General features: G+C 37.5%; 2 protein-coding genes across 2 annotated transcripts; one reads left to right on the top strand and one right to left on the bottom strand.

Moving 5' to 3' along the window:
• Positions 1 to 1,460: 1,460 nt before the first annotated feature.
• On the top strand, positions 1,461 to 4,786 carry LOC126593105 (probable protein phosphatase 2C 68). Its single transcript, XM_050258989.1, has 4 exons — positions 1,461 to 2,040; positions 2,915 to 3,279; positions 3,747 to 3,983; positions 4,081 to 4,786. Exons 1-4 carry the CDS (start codon positions 1,740 to 1,742, stop codon positions 4,321 to 4,323), a joined length of 1,146 nt encoding a protein of 381 aa, XP_050114946.1. The 5' UTR covers positions 1,461 to 1,739; the 3' UTR covers positions 4,324 to 4,786.
• Positions 4,787 to 6,058: 1,272 nt separating this feature from the next.
• Positions 6,059 to 8,931, bottom strand: LOC126593106 (actin-like). Its single transcript, XM_050258990.1, has 5 exons — positions 8,821 to 8,931; positions 8,221 to 8,293; positions 7,717 to 8,110; positions 6,549 to 7,162; positions 6,059 to 6,399 (listed from the first exon to the last, which is right to left on the bottom strand). Exons 2-5 carry the CDS (start codon positions 8,278 to 8,280, stop codon positions 6,334 to 6,336), a joined length of 1,134 nt encoding a protein of 377 aa, XP_050114947.1. The 5' UTR covers positions 8,281 to 8,293; positions 8,821 to 8,931; the 3' UTR covers positions 6,059 to 6,333.
• Between the last annotated feature and the right edge of the window lie 3,691 nt (positions 8,932 to 12,622).

Raw genomic sequence — 12,622 nt, 5'->3', positions numbered from 1 at the left:
CAAGAGTTGATCATGAATAGAAATTGGGGTTGTAAAAACTTTTGATGTTTTAACAATTTCATCTTCAAGTTTGACATAAATTTTTATAATAATTAAAATTTGTCAAGTACTTATTCAAAGTCTGAACCTAGCTTATTCTTAATCATCAAAATATCCACCCTCACCATTAGGCTAACCCCAGTGGCTTGTAAAACTTTTGTATTGACAAAGTGAAATTGAATATTTTAAACTACTCTAATTAAAATTTAAGTATAAAAAGACTTTACACTGCTTCAATTTACTGGTGTAACCTGCCTTAACTCCATATAGAATACTTTGATTTTCACAGTGCGCGTAAAGAGCGGTTCTAATTGCACCCTTCACATCGATCAATGCCCCTATCACATTTTAAATTCATATTACTAAATGAAGTCGTCATCACTAAAAAGCCTTCAATCATTTTTAATTATTATTATTTTTTAATTTCAAAAAGAAATTAGAGAAATTTAGAAAAAGACAATTGTTTTTTTAATATTTTGACCAAATAAAAAAGGACAATTTGTTGATAGGGAGATGAATCATGTGAGAGGTGAGACCCCACGAAAAAAATATATTTTTTCTAACAAAATAAAAAAAAGGAAAGAAAACAATTTGAAAACAAAGTTTTGCCAGATCCGCGGGCCGGTTATCATCCCAGTGTAGTGGCATACCTGTAGTTTAATCACTACACCAATGGCATTTACGTCAGTTTACAAAAACCAATCGAAAAAACCCAAAAATGGGAAATTTGTGTAGATACCACCTGAATTTTCAAAGGTGTGTAAATTTGCCACCGAGAGAGACAGTTTTATCAATTACCCACTTAGACTTTAAGTTTGGTGCTAACATTTTGTCAAACAATGTATCACTTTTCAAATTTTAATATTCTCCACCTTTGCAATTGGCTTTCACCCTGGAATCTCTCTAGTCCAATCTCCCTCAGATTTTCGTTTTAGAAGAATTTGCGACCCTAAAAGCCTGATCTGATTCTCGAAGCTCGGACTTTTCAACCCTTTTTAACCCCTCCATTGCGGCTCCTTTTAACTAGCTCCCCCTCCCATGCAGTGCAACCGCTGACTCCATATGCCCTTAAACCTCCATGGCAGCCCATATGGCCTCATTCTCCTACTTCATCTCTCTCTCTGTCTCTGTTTCATCCGCAACTTTTTATTTTTTCTAAATTTTTATTAGTTTATTATTTCTTTGTTTTGATTAGTTAAACATACCCTTGAATTTAACTGCAAGTTTGACGGAATTAAAAGGAGGTGGTAGATTAACACCAATGCTAAAGTCTAGGTGGGTAATTGTCAAAAAAAATTCTTTAGGTGGCAAATGCCACACCCTGAAAACTAAGGTGGTATTTGCGCAAATTCCTAAAAAGAAAAGAAAAAACATTAGAGTGCCTCTCACACGCTTTCGTCAACTTTCCCCTTCCTTTTCCACCCTGCAACACCCCTCTCTCTCTCTCTCTCTCTCTCTACACACACACACGGAGAAGGAGAGAGGAAGACTCAAAAAACCCACGGACCCTTTGAACCTTTTGTCAACAACCCCTTTTGGATTTCCAATCCGAACCTCCAAAATCTTCCCAAATTTTGAAACTTTATTAACAAGCGACCCCAAATCTTTAATTTTCTCAAAGAACACCAGAAATCCACGAAAGGGTTGTCGGATTACAGAGAAAAGTATCAGTTGTTGGGGTTGTTGTTGGGAAATGAGGGATGTTTTCGTGGCTGGCAAGGATAGCGTGTACGTGTTGGAGGCCATTGAGGAGATATGCCCGTATGAACAAGGATGATGTCGAGGACTCGTCGTTGGAGGACCCTTTGCTGTGGTGCAGAAGCCTCGACAGGCACAGCTATGGAGAATTCTCCTTCGCTGTCGTGCAGGCCAATGATGTTATTGAGGATCACAGCCAAGTGGAGACCGGCCGTGACGCCACCTTCGTCGGTGTTTATGACGGACATGGTGGACCTGATGCTTCTCGCTTCATTAATGACCATCTCTTTCTTCATCTCATGAGTGAGTGAGCCATATCTTGGTTTTTGGATTTTTGTTCTTTATTGGGATTGTTGTCTTTCTTGTTTTCATTCGAGCGATATTCTAATTTAATGGAGATTTGAACTTGTATGCATACTGCTATAGTCAACTTTGCGTGCGTAGGGAGTGCTTTTTTGTTGGGATTGTTGGAGGTGTGCGTTTTTGATGGAGTGTTTGTGATTTGTGGATTTGTGTGTTTTAGAAAGGAGTGATCTTGTTTTATTTTTATGCTTCTTTTGATTTTGAATGTGAAGTGTGTTATATTTGATGGTCAATTGGTTTCAAGCAGCATCTTGGTTTTTTCTCTTTTGGGTAAATTTTTTCTTCTTTTTTTTTTTTTTTTTCTCTTTTGGCCTTCTCTGTATCCTAGACTCACCTTGTCAGTTGGGTTGGCCTTGATGGTGCTGAAATATACATCGCGATGTTATTTGCAGAAGTTTAATTTATTTATCTTAAAGAAAAGGCGGAAGAAAGAATCCGTTCCATTAATGGACTCATTGGAGGTTGAGCTATGTTGTTCATCTATTTTGTTCTGTGTAGTTGGAGTAGAGTTGAATGTTCAATCTGAAATTTGAAAATTTTGTTTCTTTAATGTGGTTTAATATATCTTTCTCTACTGGTGTATGCAAAGAATTTTTTTGTTTCTTTGATGCATTGCCTCTTCCACTCCAGAGTCGAAGACTATTTTTGGTGTCCCAGTAACGAGAGCCTTTTAGCTATATTTGATTGCCGCGCTTCTGTTGGAATACTGCTTATTTTTTGTATTCTAGGCTTCACCCTCCAATTGCAATTGTTGCATACAGCAAGTACTTCTGGATTTTTCGAATTCCAACTGATTTAAGTGTTTTTGTTACAGGACATGCTCGAGAAAAGGGAACCATATCTGAAGATACCCTTAGAAGTGCCTTTTCTTCAACTGAGGATGGGTTCCTTACTCTTGTGCGTAGGACATGTGGAATAAAGCCATTAATGGCAGCAATTGGCTCTTGTTGTCTGGTTGGAGTTATCTGGAGGGGGACATTGTATGTTGCTAATCTAGGAGACTCCCGAGCAGTCATTGGTTCTGTAGGTAGATCGAATAAGATAGGTGCCGAACAGCTAAATAGGGAGCACAATGCAAGTATGGAGGAGGTTAGACAAGAACTCAGGTCTTTGCATCCAAATGATTCACATATTGTAGTTATGAAGCAGGGAGTTTGGCGTATCAAAGGCATCATACAGGTTTACTCACTTTCCGTCTCTTTAACTGAAGATATTTGATGTATCTTTTCAACTTCTTTCTGGGAAGGATGCCCACCTTATTGAAATGAGCCCATTTGTGATTCGTGACTTTTGTAATTACCTTACTATAATTGTCTGTGATGCTTAAGGATTGCTATAGTATCTGCGCATGTATGTTTGTTGGCCAACACAAATGCATACATTTGCGGTTATGGTTTGCAAATTTTTTGTGTCAATTTGACACTCTGACGGTCTTCTCCCCGCCCGTTTTCGGTTCCAAGTTTTCAGTGGTTGTTGCATCAGTCATGTATCTTGTAGACTGTTGAGGACTAGATTTTTTACCCCCTCCCTCCAATTGCTTAAAATTAATTATTATGCACACTGGAATTTGGGAATCTAAAGTCCTCTGTTGAGACAATCATTGACAAGTTATTTCTGCTTTTGTGTGTTTCCTTGCTTGCTATCAGGTATCCAGATCTATCGGTGATGCATACTTAAAGAGGCCAGAATTTTCTCTTGATCCCACGTTTCCAAGGTTCCACCTTCCTGAACCTCTTGGTCGGCCTGTGCTAACAGCAGAACCATCTGTATGTGCTAGAGTTCTACAGCCCAATGATAAATTTGTAATATTCGCATCCGATGGGCTATGGGAGCACATGACAAATCAGGAAGCTGTGGAGATTGTACACAATAATCCTCGAGCAGTATGTTTTTTCTTCGAATGCCTTTTTGGTCCTTTTTCCCCGTTACTATCTAGATACCAATAGTTCTTTCTTCTCTATTTTTTTCACAAATTGTCAGGGAATTGCGAAAAGACTTCTTAAAACAGCTCTGAGTGAGGCAGCTAGAAAAAGGGAGATGAGACACGATGACCTTAAGAAGGTTGAAAAGGGAGTTAGGCGGTTCTTTCACGATGACATTACGATTGTTGTCATTTTTATAGATCACGATTTACTGGGGAAGAACCAACCCGCGCCTGAGCTGTCAGTAAGAGGGTTCATTGACACTGTTGGACCGTCAAGGTTTAACATGTTCAAGGATTGACATAAATTTGAAGTTGGTATAACACCCAGTAACTTGATTGGCTGAGCCTGGTCTTAAGCAACCGGTTTCAGTAAGTTTTATTCTCCTTAAACAATTTTCTAACATTGGGTTGTTTTCTTCTAGTGTTTTTTCTTTGCTCCCTTTGACTTTTCTTATATAAACTCATTTCTTTCCGTAAAACTATGCACCCTAGGCAAAGGTTATGGGTAAAGCTTCAGATTTTTTTCAGGGTTCATAAGTTAGAGTCTGTATACACCCAAAAGCTGTGCAATGTATTTCGTTTTAATAAATCCGTTCTTATTACGCCTTATAAGTTACTGTTAGTGTTTTGAGACTGTGGAGCTAGTGAAGTGACTTGAAACCTTATTGGTCCTCAAGTTGCTGGAAAACCAGTGGTGTAATTCCGAAATGCAGAATTCTTATGCTATCTTCTTTTACAATGCAAAGTCATTATTTTGAAATATTTTCAATTTGTTGTGATCTCTTTTGTTCTTGTTTGCTTTATCAGAAAGAATGATTACTTGGGTTGCAAGTCAAGACATCTTTATCGTATACTTTGTTGGCTACCATCATTAGTTATTCAACTATTCCCACCATAAAAGTGTCACCCACCTTTTGGCGGCTCAAAGTTGGTGGCGTGAACCTCACTAATGGAAAAAATTACGTATTTCTCTGTCCGGCGTCACTGGCCCCCTCCTCCTATCTCTCATCACATAGGGGGCAATCACTACCTTGAATTCGAGGCCTCACCATTGGGAGAAGTGCTTCGTTATCTGGTGTCATTGCCCCCCTCGTCCCATCTCTCTTGTCACGGCCAGTGACACCAAGGCACTGACCTTTCTCTCGAAATCAGGCAAAAAGTCAACAAGTCTTGTCTTTGGCCATGACATAAAGACAGCAACAAAGATTAACAAAAGCCAATAAGAATTTGGAAGCTTTTTATGCCCTGAATTCCATTCTGGCTTCCGTAATTGTCGCTTACAATATTTTTAAAATGTTTCCTCTCTTTTACATAATTCGTCGTAATCTAAAGATTTATTGAAAAAAAATATCATGAAAGAAGTAGAAGTTGAAAGTTAAAGCAAAAGTAAAAGCAAAAGCAGTTGTCAATTCTACAAATCTTCAAGCAAATCTCTACTGATGTTAATCTTGTATCACTAAATTTAATTCTAATAAACAAGCGTTCAAAGTTAAAGAATTACCTGCACTTCCATGGTTCATTACTTTTTTCACTGCTCTCTCTCTCTCTCTCTCTACTTCTTCTGAACCCCGGAGGGAGGCATGGCTTGAGAGAACGCCGGCAGCAGTGGGCATCGGTAAAAGTGGTAGCAAAATTGCCAACAAAACGCAAGAAAATTGAGATTTCGGCCTTGTTATAATAAAATTGAATTGTCAGAAAATCTAGTGGCGCAGTTGATTACAATGAGTGGGCTTCATCAAAAGAATTTCATGTCGGCGAAGAATTCATATTACTTACGAAGAATTCATATTACTTACAAACATGACGACAATTTTGTTACGTTAGTCACTGAAAAAGTGGTTTATGACCATTGCATTTCACCACACTTGCCCCATTCGATTACCATAGCTTTACCACCTTAACTTTTAATAAACCAAACACCTCCTATGTCCAATGTTATTTGCGCCTTAACAGCAAAAATTCTCAGACACTGTCAGCTTGCACTGTCAACTCCTGTATTCGCAAATCATGGTACAAAGTAGAAACCAAAAGGAGTAGTGAAGGGGATTTTTGATTTCAACCATACCAAATCAGTAACAATACATAATTTCTCTACAACAAAACAGTAGTAATGAAAAAATTGAATCGTAATCATAATTTGCTCGCCTCCATGCTCATGTCCCAACATAACAAACACAGAGAAATCGACATGAATGAAATTCGACAATGAATAGAAAAAGAAATTCTGCAACCACTTAAATAGAAGAAGCCTTTCTGTAATACAAAATCTGTTATGTGTAAATTCTTTGTCCGCTGCTTGCTTTGCGCGATTAGAAGCATTTCCTGTGAACAATTGAGGGACCAGACTCATCGTACTCTGCCTTTGCAATCCACATCTACACTCAGAAATCGAAATATCGTTCAGTATAAATACGTTAAGTTACCACGTGAATTGTCATATTAGTATTTTGACAGAGAAGAAAAGGAACAAAAGGATTGTGTTTTAGCTGTTTTCGGTTGAAAAGACACACACACGACAAATTACCTGTTGGAAGGTGCTGAGGGATGCCAAAATGGATCCTCCAATCCAGACACTGTATTTCCTCTCCGGCGGTGCTACAACCTTAATCTTCATGCTACTTGGAGCCAAGGCTGTAATCTCCTTGCTCATCCTATCAGCAATTCCAGGGAACATAGTGGAGCCTCCACTGAGGACAATATTTCCATACAGATCCTTCCTAATATCAACATCACACTTCATAATAGAGTTGTATGTCGTTTCATGGATACCAGCAGCTTCCATTCCAATCATGGATGGCTGGAAGAGGACTTCAGGGCAGCGGAATCTTTCAGCTCCAATGGTGATTACCTGCCCATCAGGTAGCTCATAACTCTTCTCCACAGATGAGCTGGTCTTTGATGTCTCTAGCTCTTGTTCATAGTCGAGAGCAATATAGGCCAATTTCTCCTTCATGTCCCTCACAATTTCCCGCTCGGCAGTAGTGGTGAAAGAGTAACCACGTTCAGTCAAAATTTTCATGAGAGCATCTGTAAGATCACGACCCGCCAGGTCCAAACGAAGGATGGCATGTGGGAGGGCATACCCTTCATAAATTGGAACTGTGTGGCTCACACCATCTCCTGAGTCGAGAACAATACCTAAACAGAAAAACATACATGACCGCATTAGAATGCAAGTTTTACCACTATCTTTGAGACTCTAAAAACCAACATTGTTTTTTCTTTCAAGAATTCTAGAGCACTAGTTTCACAAATATCATCTGTTACTAACTTACTCCTAAGCATAAATAATGAACCTTGGCACAGAGACATTTTGTTCCCTAAGCAAAACCATGAATGCAATCGTGCAATAGATTAAGGGAAATGGAAATTAGATGATATATTTGATAGACTGCTTGAACGGGTTGCCCATCAGAGAGCAACACATGACGTAGAAGAGCTCATGTTCTGAGCATGCATTTGATTCTTTTTTTCATTATAAGGACATGTTTTAATAATGAGGTGCATATGGTTGTCCGCGCTTTTAATAAAGCAAGCATAAAAAGATAAAATGTTTGATTACTTCACCTGTATTTCTTCTTCTATGAGATCCAACGGAACTATTTTTGGTTCCAAAACATTTCTGATAATGATGATAATACATGATGCATCATACAGAGAAAACATAGCAATTACTCAATTGAATTGCTCACCAGTTGTACGTCCACTAGCATATAGGGAAAGGACAGCCTGAATTGCAACGTACATAGCCGGGGTGTTGAATGTCTCAAACATAATTTGAGTCATTTTTTCACGATTGGCCTTGGGGTTAAGGGGTGCTTCTGTCAGGAGGACTGGATGCTCTTCTGGAGCCACACGGAGCTCATTGTAGAATGTGTGATGCCAGATCTTCTCCATGTCATCCCAATTGCTAACAATACCGTGCTCAATTGGATATTTCAAGGTCAAGATACCTCTCTTTGATTGAGCCTCATCCCCTACATAGGCATCCTTTTGGCCCATACCAACCATCACACCAGTGTGACGAGGGCGACCTACAATGCTGGGAAATACAGCCCTTGGAGCATCATCTCCGGCAAATCCTGCCTGCATCACCAAGATCAGCTCAAACATTCAGTACTTAAAAAAGCCCTCCATAAATTTAAAAGAGAAAGCCATCACAGGATCACAAAAGAATGGTGTTCCGGGACATGTACCTTGACCATTCCAGTACCATTGTCACAAACAAGGGGCTGGATGTCTTCGGAATCTGCCATTTTCTATTTCTTTCTGCAGAAAGAAACCAAGCAATTGGATCAAATTATTGCAAAACAATAGTTCATCCCTCAGATCAGATTCATTTGCATCTACAAATGCCGGCAATTTATAAATGATGGGAAATCAACATATCGAAATCAGCATCAAACGATGACATAAACAGCACCATTGTTGCCACATTCCTTTATTCCATAAAAGCAATCAAGTTGTGCAGACCATCACAGAAACACAAAAAATTGAAAGGCAACATCAATCCAATGCCTAACCAAGTTTGTGAACCTAAACCCACCACAGAGACCAAACTACAAACACATAACATGCCTTCCCAAATAACAAATGCCGGTAATATTTCAGATGATCAAGCAAAACCCAACAAATTTTTCAAGAACCGTACTCAACTTCGAATCCCCATTCTCGTAGTTTAAATTAGATTAGAATATCGCTCGAAGAAACGATAATGAAGCAAAACCCAGATAAAAATCCATCAAACAAAACGAAATCAATGCAAAAAACAAAGGGAAAATGAAAAAAGGTTGTACCTTTGAATGGAAATGGAAATGGAAGAAAGTACTTGGGTTGTGAGTTTCTTTTCTCTCTTTGTTAAGAGACTGACTGAGGTACCCGCCCTCTTGTTTTAAAAAAGGAAGCTCTCCCAAATGAAATTCAACTTAAATGAACCCCAAATTCGCCATCTTCAGATCCTGACCGTCGGTTGGGAATATCTGATCAACGGACCCCATGACAAGTCACGTTGATGGTGGAAACAGCTGGCTTCGCTTTCGGTCTTTGTGATTGTGAGGACGGATGTGCCCCTGCCATTACCGCTAATGGCCCACCTGTCCTTTAGTTTTGTGACCGAGGGTATATCGGGAATCATGGTTAATTTCGTAACCCCCTTTCCCAAGTTAATTACTAAAATCGTTACTTATTTATTTCTTTTTAAATTTGAATCACTAACAAATCGAATAGAGAGAGCATATTGATAAGTTTTTTTTTTTTTAGGACTTAGCTTTGGTAATTGTAGTTTTACTCAAAAACGTTTAACATGACTTTGTCCTTCAAATTTCAAATGATATTCTGAATTATGTTGTCAATTGTTATATGTCTTGTTGATTGTAATTATGTCTATGTGAGTTAAACTATTGTAGGAGCTTCATTAGTAAATATTTGTTTTGAGGTGTGACACCTAAGTGGCGAGCACTTCCTTTAATTGCAAGATAGATTGAAGAGGATTTATGTTTAATATCATACATCTTTTTTCTATGCATAAGAAGATCACATCTGCTCTAGTCTATTTGGTTATGCCACTATGCCCAAAGCAATAAAACATCTGCAATATTTTAATAAAGTAAATAAGAGCACTTACAAAAAGAACAAACTTTACATCATTAATTATGTTGCTAATTATCTCAATATGAACAACCATTGGATAGGTATAGTAGTAACAATTTGTAGAGTACAAGTATGGCATAGTTAGTTGATCATACAAGAAATATATTGTCAATGATTGGAAATGAATTTCAAGCTTGTATTCCATATGACATGCTCTGAGTTCAATTTCTGGCGATTGGGTGAATCACACGATAATGTTAGAGTAGTCTAAAATGCATCTATTAGTTTTTTCAGTTCTTGAAAGATTGAACTGCTGCATTTGATCATTTTTTAAGAGAAAAAAGAAATAAAATAATAATAATAAAAATGGCAAATAGGCACTACCAACCCTGGTTTCCAGGAATACCCTTGTACTTGTATGGTTGTCAAATTATAAAGGAGAGGAGGGCAAATTGGTCATGCAAAGGAGAACATTTTATTCAGCCAAATAGGATGCCCCTTGAATCGCTTTATCCAAGTGGGTGGGAGGTATGTGGGGTTGGGTGGCTGTAATCATCCATGGGACGGTGCGTTTTGCGAAAACAGCAAATAGCCAACTCAGCAATTCAGTTTCCAACTGATTGGAGGTCATGTCCGCGTGGTGTTTTCCCGTACGGCCGCTTCCACGGACGCTCGCTCGTTTCGCCTATCTTATCGCTCCTCCTAGCTTAACGGAAACGTGGAGTTCGTCAACTGCTAAACTAACGGTCGATCAAACACATGTAATAAGACTCCCTCTTAACGGAAACGTGAAACGCGTAACTACCGGCGGAGCTCACAACGTGGTTACACATCTTTGAGCCAGTCTTCTACAAAGGAAGAGGATCTCCTCTTGATTTATTTTGTGGAGATTTTTGTTTATCGTACATTATGTAATCAGTTTTCGTCAGATATTATTTGTGTTTAATTTTAAATATAAAAAAATAATTTTTGACTACACGATACACGATAAATGATTAAGATGTGAGGATCCTTAAGATTTCACAATTTGAATCTGAATGAGATCCAAATCATTCTACAAAAGTTCTCCCTTTTTTTTCCCTTTTAAAATTTCCTAAACATTCTTTAGTTTTCTTTTTAAATTTTATAATCCAATTAATCCTTTTAATAATTTATGAGTAATCCAATGTATCTTGAATGGATTGTAAAGGGTGTTAGCACAATGGATGTTAGAGAATTAATTTTATATAGAACGCGACGTTATCATCATAATAATTGATCATTTGACCAACATGTAAATAGTTAATTGTGGTTACATACAACGAATAACAATTTGTTACTAAATTTTATTGTCAAATGAACAAGGGTGGAGTAATCAAAGAGCAAGAAATGACAAATATTGCCTCATTTAGTTATTGACTATGTTTGCTTAAGAAATGGAGAGGAAACAACGCGTTCGATGAAGTACTTGAGTGACAATAAGTTCGTAAACAAAATAAGAAGCAATGTAATAATTTGGAGTTCAAATTTATTTGAGCATTATTATTTATCTCGCCTTTGTGAAATAAATTTATGATCTAACGGTCAAGAAGATAGTATCGTTAATTGGTAATTAACACCAGAGCTGAGAATTACCCCATTGTCATATGATGAGTTAAGAGGTATACTTTTTGGTATAGTGATGTATGATAAAGGCATTGTTTAGTTGGAAATGGGATCTAATTGCACATCTTTATCCATGTGAAGAACATCTTTTGGAGTTGGCTATCATGGCTACTTTGGTCCCGCATGTACGCTAAAGAAACTACTTTCTTTTTAATAGTCTTCTTTTGGGCATGGTCACCTAGACACCTACTCATCAAACTATGCCATGCACAAATGAATTTCATGGGTCAAGTTCATTAGGACAAGGTATGCTTTCTTTATTTAGAAAATTTTCTTTTCATACATTCCCTACTTATTTTGTTTCGTTATTTTTTGATTGAGGATCCTCTTCGCGTTCTCTTTGTGAGGATTCTGAAAATCCTCCAATTACATATGTTCATTGCATATCGTGCGATCATAAATCATTATAAATCTTTTTATTTAAAATAAATATAAACAGTACTTGACGAAAATTGATCACATGATGTACGATGAACGGATGTGATTGGAGAATCTCCGAGATCCTCACAAAAAGGATCCGAAAATGATCCTCATTCTTATTTTTCTACTTACTTTTGAAAAATTCATGGGTCCACATATAAATTGGAAGTATCCAACTTCCCTTTAAACTTCGATCCAAATGTCGTGAACATTGGGATAGTGACGTGCTGACCGACATTTAGAAAGTGAATAAGCCATTTCATAAATGATGACATAATAACACAAAAATTAAGGATAATTATCGCAATAATTCAATAGAAACTCCCTGATTTATAGGGTAGTTACTCTTCTTCACACCCATAAAAACAATACAATTTTGTTCGCAATCTCGAAAAGGACACACATAATAGGTCTCTGACCCTCTATTACATGCATGAACTCAAGTTCAGAACGTCATCATACCTCCTCTTATATTCCTCGATTTGGTATAATTTAAGTTGATAATTTTGATATTTTACATAATAGATTTTTTATTATTTTCTGTTTGTTTAGAATTTATTTTTTAGTACATCGATAGTTTTACACTAGGGGGAGGATGAGTTCGGCTAAGCTACACAATTGACAAATTAATTTGGTATCGAATTTGTCATTCACGATATTCGAACCTAAGACCTTTCACTTCAAAGTGAAAAGAAATATCACCAGACCGTAGTACTAAGTAACATGTTTGTGTAGAGTTAGGTCTTTATGTATACACATTGTAACTAGGTGGAAGGGTAAGTCTTGACAAGTTTAGTCCTTCCGTTATGTAGCAATCTTGGCAATTTATACCTTTCAGGTCTTTATACATACACCTTATCTTTGTAAACTAATTAAGAATCACAGTTTGCAATAAGTTTTCCTTCTTTTTACATCCTTAATTGGTAACATGGCATCATAGCGGAT

Source organism: Malus sylvestris, chromosome 12, assembly GCF_916048215.2.
Source record: "Malus sylvestris chromosome 12, drMalSylv7.2, whole genome shotgun sequence".
Taxonomy (NCBI): Eukaryota; Viridiplantae; Streptophyta; class Magnoliopsida; order Rosales; family Rosaceae; genus Malus; species Malus sylvestris.
This window is presented reverse-complemented; position numbering and strand designations above follow the sequence as displayed.

Bases quoted from the DNA above. Each gene is read 5' to 3' on its own strand.
- LOC126593105 (XM_050258989.1), top strand. From the start codon at position 1,740: ATGTTTTCGTGGCTGGCAAGGATAGCGTGTACGTGTTGGAGGCCATTG. The intron at 2,041-2,914 runs GTGAGTGAGCCA...TTTTTGTTACAG, and splicing joins TCTCTTTCTTCATCTCATGA to GACATGCTCGAGAAAAGGGA. The intron at 3,280-3,746 runs GTTTACTCACTT...GCTTGCTATCAG, and splicing joins GTATCAAAGGCATCATACAG to GTATCCAGATCTATCGGTGA.
- LOC126593106 (XM_050258990.1), bottom strand. From the start codon at position 8,280: ATGGCAGATTCCGAAGACATCCAGCCCCTTGTTTGTGACAATGGTACT. The intron at 8,111-8,220 runs GTACATGTCCCG...TTGGTGATGCAG, and splicing joins ATGGTACTGGAATGGTCAAG to GCAGGATTTGCCGGAGATGA. The intron at 7,163-7,716 runs GTGAGCAATTCA...TTTTCTGTTTAG, and splicing joins TGCTAGTGGACGTACAACTG to GTATTGTTCTCGACTCAGGA.